The sequence below is a fragment of the Phytophthora cinnamomi genome, assembly GCF_018691715.1.
Source record: "Phytophthora cinnamomi strain GKB4 chromosome Unknown Contig18, whole genome shotgun sequence".
NCBI lineage: Eukaryota > Oomycota > Peronosporomycetes > Peronosporales > Peronosporaceae > Phytophthora > Phytophthora cinnamomi.
In genome coordinates this window covers 142,460-163,365 of record NW_027150951.1, presented here as the reverse complement: position 1 = coordinate 163,365, position 20,906 = coordinate 142,460, and the positions used below count along the sequence as shown (strand labels likewise).

General features: G+C 54.0%; 6 protein-coding genes across 6 annotated transcripts; 1 reads left to right on the top strand and 5 right to left on the bottom strand.

Annotated features, from left to right (window-relative positions):
* Window positions 1–6,449: 6,449 nt before the first annotated feature.
* IUM83_17917 (START-like domain) lies at window positions 6,450–7,676 on the top strand (the record flags this gene model as incomplete). Its single annotated transcript, XM_067942887.1, has 1 exon — window positions 6,450–7,676. The coding sequence occupies one exon, from the start codon at window positions 6,450–6,452 to the stop codon at window positions 7,674–7,676; it is 1,227 nt and encodes a 408-aa protein (XP_067795931.1).
* A 2,001-nt stretch (window positions 7,677–9,677) lies between these two features.
* Window positions 9,678–10,079, bottom strand: IUM83_17916 (Pre-mRNA-splicing factor 38B; the record flags this gene model as incomplete). Its single annotated transcript, XM_067942886.1, has 1 exon — window positions 9,678–10,079. One exon carries the CDS (start codon window positions 10,077–10,079, stop codon window positions 9,678–9,680), a length of 402 nt encoding a protein of 133 aa, XP_067795919.1.
* A 260-nt stretch (window positions 10,080–10,339) lies between these two features.
* On the bottom strand, window positions 10,340–11,539 carry IUM83_17915 (uncharacterized protein; the record flags this gene model as incomplete). The annotated part of the gene is made up of 1 exon (XM_067942885.1): window positions 10,340–11,539. One exon carries the CDS (start codon window positions 11,537–11,539, stop codon window positions 10,340–10,342), a length of 1,200 nt encoding a protein of 399 aa, XP_067795930.1.
* Window positions 11,540–12,785: 1,246 nt separating this feature from the next.
* On the bottom strand, window positions 12,786–13,958 carry IUM83_17914 (Zinc finger, RING/FYVE/PHD-type; the record flags this gene model as incomplete). Its single annotated transcript, XM_067942884.1, has 1 exon — window positions 12,786–13,958. The coding sequence occupies one exon, from the start codon at window positions 13,956–13,958 to the stop codon at window positions 12,786–12,788; it is 1,173 nt and encodes a 390-aa protein (XP_067795918.1).
* A 2,205-nt stretch (window positions 13,959–16,163) lies between these two features.
* On the bottom strand, window positions 16,164–17,342 carry IUM83_17913 (uncharacterized protein; the record flags this gene model as incomplete). Its single annotated transcript, XM_067942883.1, has 1 exon — window positions 16,164–17,342. One exon carries the CDS (start codon window positions 17,340–17,342, stop codon window positions 16,164–16,166), a length of 1,179 nt encoding a protein of 392 aa, XP_067795873.1.
* A 2,343-nt stretch (window positions 17,343–19,685) lies between these two features.
* On the bottom strand, window positions 19,686–20,906 carry IUM83_17912 (uncharacterized protein; the record flags this gene model as incomplete). Its single annotated transcript, XM_067942882.1, has 1 exon — window positions 19,686–20,906. The coding sequence occupies one exon, from the start codon at window positions 20,904–20,906 to the stop codon at window positions 19,686–19,688; it is 1,221 nt and encodes a 406-aa protein (XP_067795932.1).

Below are 20,906 nucleotides of genomic sequence, written 5' to 3'. Positions count from 1 at the left end.
AGGTGCTCAGACAAGCGTTTGAGCCCCCGCAAAACGAGTTCCGGTCGAGGGCAGAGTTCCTCGACCTTCAGCAGGGTAAGGATGACGTCCATGCTTACGCGCAGCGCGCACGATACTTGGTCTCAAATATCGTGACCAATCCAATTGACGAGGCGACTAAGGTCGTCACGTTCATGAAGGGACTTAGAGATGGGCCCGTGAAGACCTATCTCTTCCGAGAGTACCCGAGTACTCTCGAACCTGCACTCACCCTTGCCATGCAAGAAGAGTTTATCCTGCGGCAGGCTAAACTCCATGTAAATGTACCAAGGCCGCAACCGCGCCCGGTAGTGAGGACGGGAGGTCCAGAACCAATGGACCTCTCGAACGCAACAACTGCTGGTTACCAGCAGCAGGGTGGCAACGTGCGATGCTTCCGTTGCGGAATGATCGGTCACCTTGCACGGGAGTGCACAGCTCCCATGCCCCCTGGAGGTGGCCGTCGTGGCGATGCTAGGCATCGCCGCGGACCAACAAAAAACGCGAACATCCAGTAGGCGCGGGGCGCCCTACTGGTAATGCAGTCACGCGTGCCGACATCGGGCACGCGACACTGAGGACTGCAGCCCCCAGTGAGACTAGCTCTTGCTACAAGAAGCAAGATGACAGACCGAACCTAGTCATCTTGAAGGTTTACTCGAAGAGAGCAAGTTACACTCTTCGGGCATTGGTAGATTCAGGCGCGTCAAACAACTACGGAGCCTGCCGAATCTTGACTTCGAGGAGGTAGATACACGTCGAAGTCTTCTGGAGGTACGACTGGCAACAGGTGCCATCGTGAAGACAGAGAAGCGCACGTTTACGACGTACAAATAACGAGTGTTTGTCGAACACTTTATCGTCCTGGACCTGGACGATAGTTCGACGTAGTAATGGGCATGCCGTGGCTTGCACGGCATGATCCGGTGATAGACTGGAAGAAGCGCACGCTCGCGCGCTTCGGCCGCGACAGCGGAACAGAGAGCGATGGCCCTGTTACCGCAGCGCACGCACCAGCAGGTGCACGCGGCTCACCAGTCGAGACAGCGCTTAATGCTGCTGTCCCGGAGTTCCCAAGAAGTGCGCGAGGGCGCGCACAAGTGAGACCAATGTCGGCAATGCTGCCGACGTCGGAAGAAAAGGATGTGCTGGTTCCGGGAACCAACACCCACGTTCAAGCGTGTAAGGAACAGTCCCTGACCCGAAGAGGTCAGGTCGACAACGACGCGTCGGCTCCGGGAGCTGACGCACCCTCGGTCATGAGGGGCTCCGCCAATGAATGGCGTCGAGGTGACGAAGGCGTGTCAACTCCGGGAGTTGACGCTGCAAACAGTGCGGACGGTTGCAAACGTACCGCACTGACGCAATTTGCATGCTGTCGTGCAGCCGGGCTGTACGACGAAGCGCCATGCGATCAAGCCGGGCTTGATACCGCGCGCCCGCGGACAGGGTCCGCCGGCGAACAACCGTCCATGGCCGGGCCTGGACCAGAAAAACCACCGCGCAGTGCCGGGCATAACAAGAAGACGGCGCAAGCGGAGAACGCTGCGCAAGTCTCGGTCCGTGACCGAGACGCTACAAGAACTGTCTGCAGGGCAGATAAAGGCGGTGATGCCGGATGTCGAGACGCTAAGCGTCTTGACGCGCACCGATACTGGATTCCAGTATCGTGTGATGGAACTTGCTAGCCCTCCGACGACGGCGTCGGAGTTGACTTCGCTTCCAGCCATGAGCTGAAAGCGCTTCACGCGCGACGTGCACGATGGACGCATCGAGCAGGCCTGCGTTCTTTCGAACAGCGAAAGAACGGAGAGCGAGAGCGAAGAGCTGAGACAGTTCTTCATGGGAAGTACCACTGAGAGTGAAGACACTCTCAGTGCGAAGATGAAGCGAGAGCGCTTCGAGGAACAAGGTTGGGACTCGCTGAAGTCGAGTCCCTATTACGAATTATTGAGGGAGTACAAAGCCGTACTCCCAGAAGAGATTCCTGCGGAGCTTCCGCAGGATAAGGGCATTCAGCACGAGATTGATCTCGTGCCGGGCACGAAGTACTGTGTCACTCGGCAGTGGCCACTGCCGCGAGAGCAAGTAAAAGCAATCGACGACTTCTTTGAAAGTCGTCGCAAAGCAGGACAAGTGCGGGAATCAAAGTCCCCGCACAGTGCTCCGACGTTCTGTGTCAAAAAGCCACAGGGCGGATGGCGCATCGTTCATGCATATAATAAGCTGAACGATGCGACGGTACTGGCGCAGACGCCGATACCGCAAAAAGATGTTATCATCGATTCGATGGCCGGGAGCACCGTTTACAGTGCTCTCGACTTGCGAGACGGATTCTATCAGATCCTAATGCGTGAGAGCGATATCCCTCTCACGGCAGTGAGCACGCCAAGCGGCATGCTCTGGGAATGGCTAGTAATGCCACAGGGGTTTAAGAACGCCCCTGTGACTTTCAACAGGTGCGTGACGCACTTGTTGCGCTCGGTGCGCGACTTCGCACCGAGCTACTTCGATGATGTGTTCATCCACAGCCGGGCTGTGGACGGAAAGACCGACGTAGAAATGCACAGGGTGCATCTCCGGAAGCTACTTGAGCTTATGCGAAAGCGTAAGCTCTACGCGAACCTGAAGAAGTGTATCTTCGGGGCGAGCGAGATACCCGTCCTCGGGTGTCTCGTAGGAAAGAATGGTGTTCGCCCTGACCCAGAAAAGGTCAAAGTGGTTAACGAATGGCCAACGCCTTCAAGTGTCAAGGAACTGAGGCAGTTCCTTGGCTTGGCCACGTACTTGTGCAAGTACGTGGAGGATTACGCGGGCAAGATCCGCCCGCTGTCACAGCTTCTTAAGACGGAAATTGTGTGGAATTGGACAACCGATTGCCAAAAGGCATTCGATGTAGTCAAGCGGGGCTTGACTGCATCTTGGCAGTGGCTGATCAAGATCGCCCATTCCACGTCGTGGGTGACGCATCCGACTATGCAATCGGACGCGCGTTGATGCAGCACGATCACGAGAGCCGTGATCGTGTCGTCTACTACCAATCGCGTCAGCTGAAGCCAGCTGAGCGCAACTATCCGGTGCATGACAAGGAACTCCTTGCCATGAAGTACGCACTCGCAAAGTTCCGAGTGTATTTGCTTGGAAGTAGACCATTTGTGGTCTACACCGACCATTCATCACTGCGCACTGCAGTGAAGTCCCCACACATATCACAAAGAATGGCGAGATGGCTCTCATTCTTTGCGGAGTATAACTTCCGGGTCGAATACAAACCCGGAAGATTGAATGTAGTGGCCGACGCGTTATCACGTCGGCCGGACTATGCAGAAGCTGTTGACGTCAATGCCATTGACGCCATGCGATCGAGCAAACCCACATCATCTCTGTTGGATGATGTGAAGGCCGCGTACGCGCACGACGCGGACGCGAAGCTCTTGCTGGCCTATGGCACAGCGCCTTCTGACAAGTCCCGTCAGAAGCTGCCCAAGCACCTTCGAGCGCGTGCACACCGCTTTCGAGTGCACGACGGATTACTGCATTATAATGCAGTCGATGACAACGCGGATCGCGTTGTCGTGCCGAATGACCATGACCTGCGACTCAGGATCATGTACGAGTATCATGATGCCCCGACTGCGGGACATCTCGGATGTGAGAAGACATACGTCCTTCTCCCGCGCGACTTCTACTGGCACCACCAGTATAAGTGGGTGCGCAAGTACATCTGTGCTTGCGAGGTATGCCAACGTGTAAAGCCTGCACCATTCGCGCAGGCTCCTTTGCAATCACTACCGACTCCGTCGGATTGTTAGAAGTCCATGTCTTTGGGCTTCATCTTTGGTCTTCCCCCGGGCAGAGGAGGGAATACCGGTGTTGTGGTTTTCGTCGACCGCTTCAGCAAGATGTACCATCTTGCTGCGGTGCCGGCAGAAGTGACCGCGAAGCAGACGGCCCGTCTGTTCGTCGACAAGGTGTTCAAACACCATGGCACGCCGACCGACATCGTGTCGGACAGAGACCAGCGCTTCACAGCACATCTGTGGCAAGAAGCGTTTACACTTCTTGGGAGCCAACTTTCAATGTCGACTGCGGATCATCCTCAGACGGACGGTCAAACCGAGCGCGTGAATCGCGTGCTCGTTGCCATTTTGAAGGGCTACGCTCACTCGTTCCAATACTGTAGCGAGTGTTTATCGATGGCAGAGTTTGCCATCAACAACTCAGTGCATGCCTCGACCGGGCATCCACCGTTCTACGTGAACGCCATGCGGCATCCACGTCTGCCGAGTTTACTCGGAGTGGTGGCTCCAACTTTAAGTGGGGGAGGATCTACGAATGCAATACAGCAGCCGCAGAACACCGCTGACACTTGCACAGTATTAACTGCAACAACAAAGAATAAACGCATGAGTCTGCGCAGGGCGCAGACTCCTCCAACAACAAGGACAAAGACTACGGGTCTACGCAGGGCGCAGACACCGCGAAGAACCACGCAGAGACCGGGCCTCTAGCGGAGAGCGAGCTGAATGACTTCAGTTCGGATGCAATCAGTTTCATCACCAAAAGACAAGCCGTGATTCGGTTTGTCCGAGATGCAATAGCAGCTTCTCTTGATTAACAGAAGTTGAACGCAGACAATGTGGACAGAGGCAACACAAATGATTCAAAGTTAGTTCATTGGTTTTGTTAGCTACTCAAAACCTGCCTAAACATGCAGTTTCGGATTTCGGAGCAAGCTTGCTTGCTCCGCGCTTCATCGGGCCGTTCACTGTGTTGGCACGGCACGGCAACGCATACACGCTAGACATACCGTCTAGCATGCGCCTCCATCCGACCTTTTACATCGGACGGCTGAAGTCATACCTGCAGCACGAGCACCTAGCTCGGCTGACCCGAAGCCTCGGCAGGAGCCGAGGCAGAAGCGGAAGCCTTGGCCTCGGCGACGAGCAGCCTCTCCTCCAGCGCGCGGACGCGCTGGAGTAACCCCTTCATCCGGGTACCCATCTCGACCTGGATATTCGAGGAGGTCTGCGAGACCGCCGCGACTTGGGCCTTCTGGTTCGCCAGCTCGTGCTTCAGGGCGGCGAACTCAGCGGCCTGCAGACGCTCCACGGCGGTCACCCGGTCGTGGAGAGGCGCGTATCAGCCCGGGGCAGATCATACCCGGGGCGTATTTCCACCCCCGCCACCGCCGATCCGTGACGCCCGCGGCTCAACCCGCTGGATTGTTGAGCGGATTGTTGACCATAGTATCCCGAAAACGTGGAACGGGGTTACACGCACAAGTGGCTACAAGCCACTTGTGATTTTTCATGTGACGGGTCGTACTGTACATGCTAACTGCGTGCATCGCTTATAAGTTTCTTGTTAATTTTTATTTGTGTATGAGTATTGTGATTCCCGGCCAAATTTGCTTGATTGAGACGGTTAGCTCAATCGGCCCAAAAGGCGCCTATACAAATTCAAGTCAATATGTGAACCCAAATCCGTACTTAGTGGCGATTGTTCTCGGACTTAATCGGATGTTATAGCCAATGCAACTGTAACGCGGCAATTGCGCGGTGGTTCATTGAACCAATCGCCCATGGAAATTTCGAGTCGAACCTACAATAAAACATTTAAGTCATTCCCCTGCGAAGTTGGCACATGGTGATGGATGGTTGATGGACTCTGCCATGCTGTGCGGAGCAGGAGCCTCGCGCCAACGCTCTACTTCGCCCAACAGGTTAAACGACCTTTCGGGCTAATCCATCTTCCCATGTGTACGCGGTGCTAACACGCACTTGGGTCGTGCTCACTGCAGTGCGTCGTTGTAGAGGGTGGGTCGAGGCCTCGATGCTCGGGGAACACGGTTCTCACGAACGGAGGAGGGGGTTGTAGAACAACAATCCCCGAATCGACTGCTCTCTCCATCTATTGCGATGCCGATATCAGATGGCCCACGTAGCATCCTGAAATAGTTTTTTCCATAACAGTCGCACACCTCTTTTCTAGATTCTGGTGTATCAAAACTGAAGTGGTCCATCTGCTGATCTTGTCCCCAGTGATAAGTTGAAGTGATGATAGCACGAAAAGCCCCCATCGATCCCTCCTTTCCACGATCCCTTCATCGGCACTGCCCCCAGAACTCACACGCACTCTATCCGTCGTACCACCGCGTCTCCCAAGCTCGGACCATCGTCTTTTGCCGCAGAATCTGACCCCAAACGGGATGAGAGCGACCACACTAGGCACGTGCGCGTTGGTCATTCACGTCGCGGCGAAGTTGCCCTGTCACGCGCAATAACCAGAGATCGGGGCACCGTGCTGGCTGGTGGTATCTATCGAGCGATCGCACCAGGACGCGTCCCGCTTGGTAAACGCACCGCCCCGCGCTTTCGAGCGAGATCACAAACGAATTCGTGCTCGAGTGGGCAAGTGCAGCGGATACCATGGGCAAATCCACCTTCACCAAGAATCCGTACCCCAGCCTCGTGCTCTCGGACTTGGATCGCGAAGAGCTTCTCCAGTTGGCAGAGAACCTGATAGTGGACGTCTTCCCCAAGTACGAGTCGTTCGTGGTGAACGACAAGCGCGTCGTGAAGAAGGAGCAGTGGAAGCTCATCGGCGCCGAAAAGAACATGCGCGTGTACGTGGAGCGTAAGGGCTGGAGCGTCGACACGGAAGATGACCAAGACTTTCCAGTTCCTCCAGACCCCAGTGACAACTGGCAGCGGCAGATGCCGGTTATCTTCGCAGAGGGCACCTTCGAGGGACATCTGAACGACCTCATGTTCGGCACCGTGAACCCCACGCAGGAGATCATGCGCGTCAAGGCCTCGTACGTCAAGGACTACAGCGACGGAGCTGTGTTGGCCAACATCATCGTCCCCACCGCGGAAGACCCGTTCCGTTCCGTGTCGGTCAAGTGGACGCAGATCAACCTGCCCCTCAACCAGACCGGGTTGATCCAGAACCGCGACTTCGTGTGCCTCGAGGCCACCGGCATCCTTCACTTCGCGAACGGAGACCGAGTGGGCTACCAACTGCTCCATTCTATCGAGTTCCCCGAAACCACGCCAACGCCTGGGACTATCCGCGCCAAGCACCGAGCAATTGGTTTCTACCGGCAGATCGGTCCCAACGTAATTGACACCTTCGTGTACGACACAGTGCACCCTGGTGGCAAAGTGTTCCGGTCGGTCGTGCTCGAGGCCTCCGCCAAGGCGCTGCTTTCCACCACCAACTACGTCATCTGCGGACAAACCAAGAAGCTGAACTGGAGGCTCCAGCACCGCCAAGCTGAGACTCGAATGGCTCGTCATCGTAGCAGCACCCGCAGCATTCTCGGAGGTGACCGATTGTGCACAGTTTGCTCACGGAATCTGGCTCCTGGAAGCTTTGGACTGCCTAGAGTGGGGGCGCTTGGCAAGAGCACCTGCAAGCTCTGTATGAACCCCGTGTGCCTCAAGTGCAAGCGCCCCAAGGGGGTCAGCTTCCTCACGCCGGACGGGAAGCTGCTGCGCCACAAGATCACGTTTTGCGTCATGTGTATCAGCGAAGTCACGCAGATGGATGCACTGCCAGCGGCACGTGACCAAGCTGAGGGCTATCAGGCCTACAACGTCATGGCGTCTCTTTCTGGATCGGACATCTTGTCGGATGACTTCGACGGTTGAACGAGCTGGGATTGTATGCTGCGAGTGGCACATGACTCGTTTTATTCGTCTTGTTTCCACGCCAAACAAGTTGAGTCTTGATACGTTTAGGTCGTGAGTTCATGTTGTAGTAGCTGACGCGTTTTAGTGATCAAGGGAATCGCTAGTGGCCAGCTTCATTTTTTTTTTCAAACTCGGCATCAACGACGTTGCTGTTCTTGTGAGGATATACAACTTTTGGATATTCACCAAACATTTGTTAACGTAACGCTAGGCTGTAGCTGCTGGAAACGCATTGATGCCTAGAAGGCCACTTCTTGACGGAATGCTGGGTACTTGTCCAGAATCCACTCGTGGAGGTCTTGTTCGTTGGTGTCAAAGGTCGAAATCATGGCTTGCTCGGTGCATTCGACGTGGCAGTGCGAGTAGAGGAACAGAAACACCTCCCAGTGGTTTTTCTCCGCTGCAGAATCGATAGCCACGCTTGAACAACCTTCCGATCGATGAGCGTCAAGCCATTGGACAACATCCAGATAACCATTCCTGGCCGCTTCGTCCGTAGCCTGGTGTGTACAACCTTCGCTGCGGCGCTTGTGCAACCACATCACAACATTCAAGAAACCACGCCCTGTTGCTCCATCCATTGCATCCGTTGTGGCTCCTACCAACCGATAAGTGTGCAGCCATTCCATCAAGTTAAGATGCCCATTTCTAGCAGCCAGATCCATGGCTTTAGACGAGCATCCAGCACCGGTGTTCTCGTGCAGCCACTGAAGCAGCTCCAGATGACCGTTTGCCGCTGCTTCATCGATGGCACTCGTTGTACAGCCCTCTGATCGGTGCTGATGAAGCCACTGGGCAACCAAAAGATGTCCATTTCGTGCCGCGTCATCGATAGCAGAGGTGGTGCACCCTTCTGGTCAATTCTCGTGCAACCACTTGACCACTTCAAGATGTCCAGCTCTTGCAGCTTTATCCATGGCACGAGGTGAGCAGCCCTCATTGCGGTTCTGATTCAGCCATTCAGATGGCCATTTGCGGCCGCGCCATCCATGGCTGCTATTGTGCACTGGGGTCTCAGCCGCTGTAACTCATCCCGTTTGCACTTCTTGGCACTCGCGTCGATCTCCATTTGTAGCTCGTGGACGTACTGCAGCACGTCCAAGTGCCCATTCTCGGGTACAGCGTATCGACTGCTTCTTCAAACAATTTGGTCTCGGTCGATTCACCGTACGCTTCAAAAGCCACTTCACGACGTCGAGATGCCCATGTCCGGCTGCTTCGCTCATTGTTTTCGCCGAGACGCGCGTCGGTAGCGTATGAACGGGTAGAAACAAGCTGTAAAGCCAGTCGTGAAGCCTTGTCGCGAGGTCAATTATCTGCTGCTGAGTTCGTTCTGATACTGGGGGCTGCGCTTGGGGGTACGTTGCAACTTCCAAGTGTCCGTTGACAGCAGCAGCGAGAACAATAAATGAGTCTCAGCCTTAGCTTCAGGGAATCCATTCTCCCCGCCGTTGGTCGTTCTAGGGTGTTCACCTTCGACGAGCCATCGCACAATATCAAAGTGTTCATTCTCCGCAGCTTTCACCACCAAACCCGCCGCATCTGGAAGCATGTTCTACTGCAGCGTCCACTGCATAATGTCAAACCGTCGCTGCTCCACCGCATAGAGAACAAGGCGCTGCCGCCCGACGAAAGGCAAGGACGCTTGCTTTGGCTGGAACCCCCACTCAGGAGGAAGAGTGACGCCGTTTTTCAGAGCTTCCTCGAAGACCGAATCCATCATCGCGTGTGCGTCTTGACGTTGTCATGCACCCAGCGCAAGGTGTTGCTGTTCCCAGCCTTGGCAGCGTCAACCAAACTGTGAGCCCAGCACACGCGGTGGCCAGCACCCGCTGCCGGGCTAATGTTCACCGACTCGGGGGCGGAGTAGCTCGTTCCGTTGTCCAAAAAGAACTGGAGGATCGGAATCGCTCCTTGTCGCACTGCTTGGGCCACCACGTCCGTCGTGACGGTATATCCTTAGAACTCGGCAAAGAGCCACTGGATCATGTCGAGGTTCTCGAGGCGAATGGCCTCCTTGAGAGCCAAAGTCCATTGGAATTGGAGGTAGAACGGGTCCGTCCGCGTGAACTTGTGGATCGACCAGGGAGCGTCGCTGTCGTCACCCACGAAAGCCTGCGAGTTCTGCCAGATGCGACCCTGCAACCTCATCGAGTCACGTTTGCACGCCTCGGCCAGTGTGAGGTGCACCGAGGTGTCGAGGAAGAGCGACACGAGCGAGCGTGACGAAGTCCGGCAGACCGTCGAACGCGGGTTTAGACCGGAACACCAGCTCAATCGCGAGAAGCGGGGGAACAGCGGAGACCATCGCGATGAAGAATGAAGGAGCACTGAAGAACGGGACCATACTCCGTTGCCCATTGCGAGGCCAGACAGCGGAATTCTATGCTGCGGTGCTCCATTTGGCTACTCTGCTGACACTGACTCGATGGATACCAAACAAGCTAACGAAAGCTAGGTCTCAAATGCTTGGTTTTGCTCAGATAGCTCATATTTTTTATTGGAAGTTCATTTGTACTAATACCTTCTTCACAACTTAAAACTACGCAAGTCCAATCCAACCACTATGCTAACCTCCTCACGACCCAGTCGTCAACTTTCCTGACTTTAGTCAGCGGTTGCTACTCGAACATGGATGACTCGACGGTATTGGAGTCAGACGACGTGGAGAGGGCCTTATACGCTTCGTATCCCGTAGCCTGATCTCTTGCAGCCTCCTGGGCACTGTACTTGGTCGCTGTGCTCACACACTTGGTACAGAACGTGATCTTCCGCTGGACAAGCTGGCCATCCTGCGCGATGAAACTTATGCGCTTCCGAACCTTGCACGGAAAGCACACGCGGCCATAGCACAATCGACACTTGCTCCTACCGATACCGCGCAATTTCGCGTTGGTAGCCTTCTTACCGCAAGCCACGCACTCCTGCCTGGCGTGGGTTTCATCTTGACGTGCAAAGTCTGAATGCCGGCGCTGCAGCATCCACGATATCTTCTCCATCTGGCCGCAGTACACGTAGTTCGTCGCTGACGACAGCGCCTCTGCTGCCGTCAGGATCAACAAGAAGCGCATGATGTCGCCTCCAGGATCAACGATTCCACTCGCGAAGTTGTCGATGACATTCGGCTCGATCTGCCGGAAGAAACCGAAGACCGACAGATTGCCGCGGATTTTGTGCGGGAGCGGCTTGGTCTGCGGGAATTCGACGGAGTGCAGCAAGTGATACCCCACGCGGTCCCCATTGGTGAAGTGCAGGATCCCCGTAGCCTCGATGTACACGAAATCGCGGCACTTGACTAAATTCGTGGACTGCAGCGGCACATCGATCGTCATCCACTTGACCACAAGCGACCGAAAAGGTTCGTCCGGACTCGGTTCCACCACGGGACACAGCACTGCTGCGCTGTCAAGGTCATGCACATACGAGGCCTTAATACGCATAACGTCCAGCGTGGGGTTCACGACTCCGAACATGAGGTCGTCCATCTCGCCGACAAAAGTGCCGACACTCAACATGACCGGCAGCTCCTTCTCGGGGACCACCGGCGACCCCGTCGTGTTCGGTTCATCCGTCGATAAGACGCCGTTCTTCTTGAGCTCCTTCTGGCTGCGTTCCGTGTAGATGTTGATGTTGTCCTTGGATTTGACGTGCCCCCAGCGGCGCTCGTCCACCTCGCGTTTGTTGACGAGCACGAACTCCTCGTATTTCTGGAAGTAGTCCTGCACGAAGCCGTCCACGAGCTGGATGAGCTGCTGCCGCTCCTCCTTGGACACGTGGACGTCCGGATACGGATTGGCGTTGATGAACCGGTCCTTCCCCATTGCAGTGTGCGTCTGATGGGGGAAATTGGCAACTGAGCCCCAAAGGATCGGAGCATTTTACTAAGCAAGTTTTGGGACAACGGTCCCCATCCGTTGATAGGGTCGCTCGCGTGCGTGGGCTGCATCTTGCATTGCATCAAAGCTTTATCCGTGAGCCCCATACTCTGCTGGCCACAAGTGGGAAGCGAAAGCGGCAATACATTCGACAATTCGACAGATAGAACTGTCCTGGGAAGTAAGTGCCTGTGAGATTGGGAGCTCAACTGGACAGGCTCAGTGAATGCCGACGGATGATGGCACGTCTGGCCACAAACGCAACCAGCCAACGGACGATTTCACCTAGCAGAGGGCCTGCTCCATACATGAACAAATGCAAACGCTACATGCCTTCCGATGCCTTTGCGGGCTAAGAACTCACGCACGCCCTACCGTCTAGTGTACGTCAATGTAATGGCCCACTTCGACCAGTGAGCTGGTAATACACGTGTGTACTGGTACGTAGCGAACACTAATATGATTGGCGGACAGTTCACAAGCTGCCAGTATGGCATACAAAAAGCAAGTCCAAGTTATACGTCAACTCGGGTCACGTCAGTCTCGGCAAACCTGCGCTCCAGGGATCCCTGTACTGTAAGTTACAGTCTGTAACACGAACGCTCCTCGCATTCAGCCGCAGTGCGTTGAACGCTCCACAGGAGTTCAAGATCTCCACTGGTGACCTGGGTAGATCTTCAACATCCTCTATTCCGTGTGGCGCGGCTGTTTTCCAAGGCGGTTTACGCCATTGGTTACATGTATTACAACAATGGCAAAACGTGGCGATAATACGAAGTAGCCAGGCTAAGTACATGTAATTGCCAACGACAACTAATAGTTGGTAGGATACTGTGAGGATGTACACACTCCCATCAATGTATGACGAAGGTTGCATGACTAATTAAAACCTGGGCGAGCAACACCGGGTGCATGCATGCATGCATGTATGGTTGGGGGTTGGGGGGTAATAGCTCGACACTAGATCAAGTCGAAAAATATAAATTGTTACCATCTCCATCCAAACGCTGAATGGGACATTCATGCAGTAATTGCCGCTTTAACAGCGACAAACTCATTCTTCGCGACGAAGATTTTGGCAAGTAAGAGTCTTCGGTGCTACTAAAGGGACACATCAGATTGCTACAACTACGTATGGATAGCTATCGTGCACGACGTTGACTGCGAATGGGATTCAATTATTAACTCATAATTACTGGTAGAACGAAGACTCGGACATACTTGATGCCGAGTAGGAGGAATCCGCGAACGTGGATCCCAAAATTGTGGTTTCCGAGTACGTGGAGGAGCTCCCGCACGACCGGTAGCTCATCGCTTGATCCCGCGCGGCCTCCTGGGTGCTGCAGTTTATAGCCTTACTCATGCACTGGGAGCAGAAGGTGATCTTGTGCTGCACGAGTTCGCCTTCCTGCGAAATGAAGCTCATCTGCTCTCGTACCTTGCACGTATAGCACACGCGGCCGCGGCAGAGCTTGCACGTGCTCTTCTTGATGCCGGGGATGCTCTTGTGTCGCCCGCACATGACGCACTCCCTGCTGTGCTGCATCTCGTCACGCAGCTTGAACGACGCCTGGCGTCGCTGCAGCATCCACGCCAGCTTCTTCATCTGGCCGCACCGCACATAGTTCGTAGCAGTGAGCAAGGTCTTCGCCGTATTTGAGATGAAGAGCCGGCGCATGGCCTTGACGCCGGGGTCTACGAAGCTCGACCCGAAGTTGTCGATGATGGTGCGGTGAATTGGGCGGAAGAAGTTGACGGACGACACGTTTCCGCGGATCATCGTGGGCAGGGGCTTGGTCTGCGGGAACTCGATGGAGTGCAGCACGTGGTAGCCGACCCGCTCGCCGTTCTCGAGCTGCAGGATGTCCGTGGCCTCAATGCACACAAAGTCTCGGCTCTTGCTGGACGAGTCGGTGGTCATCCACTTCACCACGAGCGTCCGGTACGGCTCGTCCTCGGTGGGCTCCACCACAGGACACAGAATGGCTCCGTTGTCGATGTCACACACGTACGCGGTCTTGACGCGCATGGCGTCCCTAGTGGTATTCATGATTCCGAACATGAGGTCTTCAAGGTCTCCGACGATTGTTCCCACTGTGAGCATGCTCGCCATGTCCTTTTCGGCGCCAGTTTTCCGTGCCGAGTCCTTCGTGACACGTTCCGTGTAGACGTGCATGTCGTCCTTGGACTTGACATGTTCCCAGCGCCGCTCGTCTACCTGATGCTTGTCGGTCACGACGAACTCGTCGTACTTCTGGAAGTGGTTCTGCACGCATCCGTTGACGAGGTCGATGAGGTGCTCTCGCTCTTCGTCGGACACCCGGACGTCCGGGTACGGGTTCCTGCTGAATCTGTCCTTAGGCATCGCTGCGCTGCTATTTTCTACCTGCCGTCCTCGGCCCCACTGCGAAAATCAGCAACTGAGACGCAGTGCCGCGAAAGCGAATTTTCTGCTCTGGTGGATGAAGCTGCAGACGTCAGCCCATCAGTTGAGGATAGGCTGGCCGCGTAAAGGGGCTCGAGTTCCCCAAAAGATGTGCTTTCCGCCTCCAGCAGCTGGAGTCCAAGTCCAGCTGTGCAACGTCACGACCGGGAGGCACGTGGGCAGGGTCAGGCAAGAGCGCTGTAGACGGGCATGAGCGCTATAGACGGGCAAGAGCTGTCAGGCCAAAAGCAGATGATGACTTTGTCGGCGCCCAAGATGCTGCTTACTGTAGCAGCCTGCTAGGGTAGGTAGGCCGCTAAGCTTATCCTTACGCTCAGCGTGATGGCCACAAGATGCGTCGCAAGATGGAACAGTCTGTTCGGGTGATTGGAGTGGAGCAGCGATCACCGACGTGAGCGGCACTCTACATCAAGCTGTCGACCCTGCTTTTCTGGATCAGTATCTCTTGGTTAATATTGGCGGTGTTTGATGCTTACCGAGACGGCCGTTCCAATTGACCTCCTCATTCCCGCCTCTCGATAGCTGACCGTGAGCTGCAGGCATTTGGAGACGCATCCGATGTTACACAGGGAGTGATCCACGGTGGATTCCACCGCTTCGCCTTAATTTACAGGCATCACGGATGCAACTCCTCGGTGTTCCTCCGCGGCAGATGCTCGATGCACACATACTACGGTATCCGAAGGAATGCCACCTTCGTGATAGATATTCCTATTTCTAAGACAGTTCTTCGGTGCCAAGTTTTCAAGTGTCAAGAGTTTTTTTTTTCAGCCCGAGTGTCAATTTTGCAGAAGTTGAAACATGTAGAGACTGACCTGCGTCGAGTCAGGATAGGCGCCCGTGACGACTGCTACAAATTTCGGTACTTGGTGTCGTGTCCTTTGCTCGCTGTGGCCGAACTCCGGATCTTGAAAACCTGCCCTCTTTATGATGGTCCGCCTCGCGAGAGCCGCAAGTGAAGTTGATCTTGTCGGCGGTACGGGATCAGTTCCATGTGTCCGCGCGAGTTATTGTACCAACAGACCGAGCTCACAATCGCGGCTTGTCCACCGCTTCGACTTTACCTTTCGTTGTGTACTGGTTGCTGCAGCCACGGTGGTCCGTCTCCATGGCGTGCAGCAATGCAGAGGAAAAGAAAAGATGAGAGTGCACGGTCCGCGGGAATGCGCGTTTGCCTGAATACCGTTCCGGAGTGAGCGTAATGTACATGTACAGACATCACTAAGCTTTTTGAATACTCAAACAACCAATACCTTTCAAAACTGTTAGAGGCATAATATCACTTTGGATTGGCTACTACCGAGCTCCAATACCACATAACTTGTACACAAATGATAACCCCTACAGAAAAAAAAGTGGTACTGTTCAAAAAGCTTAGTGGTGTCTGTACTGTACTCCCATTTCGTAAGAAAATCGTGTTGAGTACACGGAAGATGGGGTAAACATGTTTTTTACTATTCATCAAGATTATGGCCAAAGCGCAACAAATATCCAGTCGAGAGTCTTCGCCCAAGACGTAGGGGGCGACTTCGAGTTTGAATAGCTACTGAGTCGACCCAAGTTCGCCACCTCCATTCTCGTTCCCTCGCCGACGCAAGAAAGAAAATTCGCTTTCAGTGAAGTGGTTGTGTAGGATCTGAAGCAGCAACGAACACTAACCTTAGCAGGTCCCAGGTCGAGGTGGGGAATTGCATCTTGTTGAAGTCGATGGTAAAGTTTTCCAGATGGAGACTTTGAATTTGAGTGCGCATTCGGTGTCAGACTGTGAATACATCGAGTATTGCAGCCCGTGCGATACATGTACTTGGTACACTTGTACACAATTGATCGGCCACGACTTCGTCAGGACGTTGGTAACAACGTTTTTCTGCTACCTCGCGAACTCGATTGCTCACCACATAGTCCTCTTGAATGGAGTAAAGTACGATCGTCAAGCTTTATCCTTTGCTCGCCAGACAGTTTAGGCGGTGAAGGTGAACGCGATATTGATTTCAATACCGTGCTTCATCCTCCCATTTTCCTATTTCTACATCCTAACAACAATGTCGGTTAACTAGAGTTGGCAGGTTGAGTTCCACACTGCCGATCTGCCACCTATCTGTGCATTTGCCCTCGCTGCAAGTTCTAGTCGCAAAGTTCCGTCACTGACTCATTTGACTGTGGAGAAGCGGAGGAGCCATCGTAAGCCGTGAACCCCGTAGCTTGGTCTCGAGCAGCCTCCCGCGCACTACTGTTCGTGGCTGTGCTGATGCACGGTGGACAAAAGGTCATTTTCCTCTGAATCAACAGGTCTTCTTGCGAGATGAAGCTGACTCGCTTGCGTATCTTGCATGAGGAACACACTCGGCCACTGCAAAGTTTGCACGTACTCGGACCGAAACCACGAATTTTCTTCGAAGACATTTTCCCACAGACCACGCATTCCTTCTTTCGGTGATGAGGCTCTCTGTCAGACTTCCAGACCGAGTCTTGTTGCTGCAGCAACCGCGACAGCTTCTTCATCTGTCCGCAGTACGCGAAGTCGGCTGCAGTGAGCATGGCCCTCGCCGCAATTGGAACGAAGATTAGACGCATGGCCTTGCCTCCGGGATGCACGATACAGGACGTAAAGTTGTCGATAGCGTTAGGGTGGGCCTGCCGGAAGAAGCTGAACACCGACAAGTTGCCGCGAACCATGTTCGCGTGTGGGGTGGTCTGGGGGAACTCAATGGAATGGAGCACATTGTAGCCGATTCGATCGCCGTTGGCAAGATTCAGGAACCCGGTGGCCTCGACGTACACGAAGTCGCGGCACTTGATTAGACTCTTGGGCTGCATCGGCACCTCGACTTTCGCCCACTTCACCACGATCGACCGGAACGGGTCCTCTTCGGTTGGGTCTACCACTGGACACAGGACTGCTGCGCTGTCGACTTCGCCAATGTACGAGGTTCTAATGGATACGGATTCTTGTGTCGGACTGACGAGTCCGAACATGAGATCGTCGAGCTCTCCGACCACCGTGCCGACGCTCAGCATCACTGTAATGTCCTTCTCAGCGGCGGAACCGTCATCTTCTCCACTTTTGCTCTTGCGTCGGCGATTTTTGTCGATACGCTCCGTATATACCTGCAGGTTGTCTTTAGACTTGACGTGTTCCCAGTTCTGTTCATCCACCTGGCGCTTGTCGACGACGATGAACTCTTCGTACTTCTGGAAATGGTCCTCAATAAATCCGCTGACGAGGTCGATCAGGTGCTGCCGCTCTTCCTCGGACAAACGGACGTCCGGATACGGATTTCGCGGGATCTTTTCTCCGGTCATTGTGCGGCCTTCCTTCGCCTGGTCAAATTGACAAATGAGCCATATTCGGAGTCGTCCTGGGTTCATAGCGGTGCCAGCCTATCAAAGTCCCATCTTTTGATGCGCTGGGACAGCACTTCAATTTGACGGAAGAACCCAGAAGAAGAGCGCTTATCGATTGTGAATTCAAGTCGAGCGTGGCGTTGTAGTGAGCACGCGAGCTCCTTTTTGCGAACAACAGTCCAGGAAAGTATCGAAAAGGCGCACGAAAGAGGGACAGGCGGTAGGCATGAGCTCCACTAACTTACAGCAAAGGTGACGAATTCTTCGTCGTGGTGCTTATTACATGCAAGACAAGCGCCGACGTGTTGTCTCTACTGTAGCTGCTCCATGCTATTACTTTGACTCTATTATATTATATATAATACTTACAGTACCTTGCCGCATGTACAGTGTGCGGGTTTTCACTGTAACCAGTAACAAAGTTTCCCGCCTGTCAAGGATGTTGTACTGATACGTGTAACTTAGTGAAGAGCTCTTCTTTACATCGCCCGCCTCAACGAAAGTGTAGATATATTTGATGGACTGTCCTGTCCGTCAAGCAGCCTTTTTGCCGATATGTAGCTTCGCTATGTCGGCAGGCTTCACAGACCCACCGAAGGTGACGGTTGTCCACAAATGTTTTACATTGCGCGTTGGGTAACCTCGATGACGAATACCTGCCGCAAGTCTATCGAAGTTATCACGGTTGGAGTGTGGCGAAACTCGTGGTCGAATAGGCACTCTCCCCACGGACTATCCTTCCGTGGTCATCACGGTGGTCGACCTCGCCTCTGGCACTTGCTACCATTCCACCCCGCTTTTCCTTTGCTACGAAACTCACATGTCAGATTGTGGGCACTATGAAGGAGTTGCTTGACGTGTTCTCCAGATGCCATAGGAGTTCATTCCCATCGAAATCCCAGCGGCACTTATGTGAACTAGAGTGCACCCTAAGGGCGAACAGCATTGTCCGCGGAAAATAAAATGAAAAATAAGAGAATGCTTGTCATGATCAAGTAAAAACGAGTGGATCGAACTAAACCTTGACTATTTTTCGTTATCACGAAAGTTTACAACATAGTGACTTGAGGTCAATCTCTCAAGATTCAAGGATTGCCAATATTTCTCGATCGAGTAGAATAAAATTATCTGACGAATAACCCGGACAATTTTGGTTCACCGTACGGTCTGCGCGAGCCAACACGTTCATATTGTTGGCATAGTTCCTTGTGGAGACCATGCATGTCCAGTCTTAACTAGTAATACAGTGTCAGTTTCAAGCAGTGCTCTCTCGGAGTGTGACTGATAAAAAATGAAGGCGACCCACCCATTTAGTTCTGCAATGCAGTTCTGCTTCATTTCTCCTACTACTATACTAACAGATTCGAATAGGGCAGGAAGCACCAATCAAACTACCTATTTCCTGTTATTAAAGAAGAGATGAGAACAGTACTATAGCAAGAATCTACCTATTGTTGCATGCTGTGCGGTCCGCAAATTAAAATCCAGAACTGTTCCGGGCGAACCACGGCTGAAGGAAGGATATCGAGACCAGGGCTAAATGTCTCCTCTCTATTAATCTACCCGTGATAGTGGGGAATCTCTCAATGCAGTTGTGGATGTTTTGCTTACTGTAATTTTCAATGGATTCGTGAACATCCCGAACGCGGGGGGGGGGGCTTGCCAACGAGCGCAAGTTTATCAACCTTCGATGCATTTCGAGTGCAGTAACATGGGCGCAGCGCTTCAAAATGACTGGATCCAAAGGTCCGCCGCTGTGGATTTCTGGGAGCACGATGTGTGCTGCAGCGCGTCCAGAACATGTAATGCAACAGAGAGCCTCGATGGATAGTACTACTAAACAAAGTGCTTTCCAATAACGGTCGCAAGTGCTGCGAAGACACTGCGATTAGCGGGTGCATCCACTGCTCTGCCTGCTTCAAGGAGACCATGAGTTATAGTCCGGCCCATGAACAATCAGCTCCCTCCTAGCAGCGGGTGGCATGACGCTGCCAGTAGATAGCATTTCCCCTCACCAGCGTCGATTTCGTCCCCCTTGGCTCTCGTTTTCGCTGAAATTTCATGTTTTCAGAAAATCCCCAACCGCACAGTATGTGTATCGCCCTGGAAATCACCATAGAGTCGCTGGGGTAGCGTCTGTGAGGGATAGAGCAACAGAGGAACGGCTGTAATGATTTATCTGTGTCCTTCTCGACCAACCTCCGCATTACATGTACACGCGGCATAACACAGTACTAAAGTTTGGCACGAACTGCATTGCACTTATACTTATCATGGTATGCTACAGTTCCTCGCTAATTATCACCTCGTCAAGGTCAACTCCTCGAGGGAGGACGCTGAAGTGTCCACGAAAGAGTACGCAGAGTGTGCTATGCCGAACTCGTAGCCCAGTGCGTGGTCTATCGCCGCCTCCTGTGCGCTCCAGCGGTTCGTCTCAATCATGCACTTCGCGCAGACCACTACCTTGCGCTGAATCAATTGACCCCCACGCGCGATGTAGCTGACGCGCTGGCGGATCTTGCACGAGTAGCACACGCTACCGTCGCAGATTTTGCACGTGCCCTTACCGATGCTTCCGATGGCATTGGTCGTCTTTTTGCCGCAGACTACGCACTGCTTCCTCGATTCGGTGTGGTCCTTGCGTTCGATGGGCGAGTGGCTCGTGTGACTGAGCTCCAGCATCCACGCCAACTTCTTCATTTGGCCGCAGTAAACGTAGTTCGTCGCGGTGAGCAGCGTGCCGGCGGCGACGGAGACCGCGAGACTGCGCATGATCTCACCTCCAGGGTCTACGACACCCCAGGCGAAGTTCTCGATCACTTGGCGGCGCTTCCTCCTGAAGCAGCTGAAGACCGACATGTTGCCGCGGATCTTGTTGGGCAGCGGTTTGGTCTGCGGGAAGTCGATGGAGTGCTGCAGGTGGTATCCGACCCGGTCCCCGTTGGAGAGGTACGTCATGCCGGTGGCCTCGATGTACACGAAATCGCGGCTCTTGATGAGACTCGAGGGCAATGGCACGTCGATCGTCATCCACTTGATCACGAGCGACCGAAACGGGTCGTCCTTGGAGGGCTCTTGCACGGAGCACACCACGGCCGCGCTCTCGAGGTCGTGAACGTACGACGCCTTGATGCGCATGTCGTCCAGCGTCGGGTTCACGACGCCAAACATGAGGTCGTCGAGCTCGCCGACGAACGTGCCGACACTCATGACCACCGGCAGCTCTTTGGTCACCGCCTTGGCCTGCACTCGCTGGGTTGCGCTCAGAGAAGTCTCCGGTTGCATGCCGCGGCGACTGAGCTCCTTGCGCGTGCGCTCCGAATACACGTGCAGTTTGTCTTTGGACTTGACATGCTCCCAGCGGTGCTCGTCCACGTTGCGCTGGTTGACGAGCACGAACTCCTCGTACTTGTTGACATAGTCCTCCACGTAGTTTTCGACCAGGTGGATTAGCTCCAGTCGCTGGATGTCCGATACCCGCAATTCTGGGAACGGGGTGCTGGTGAATCGGCCCTTTGGCAT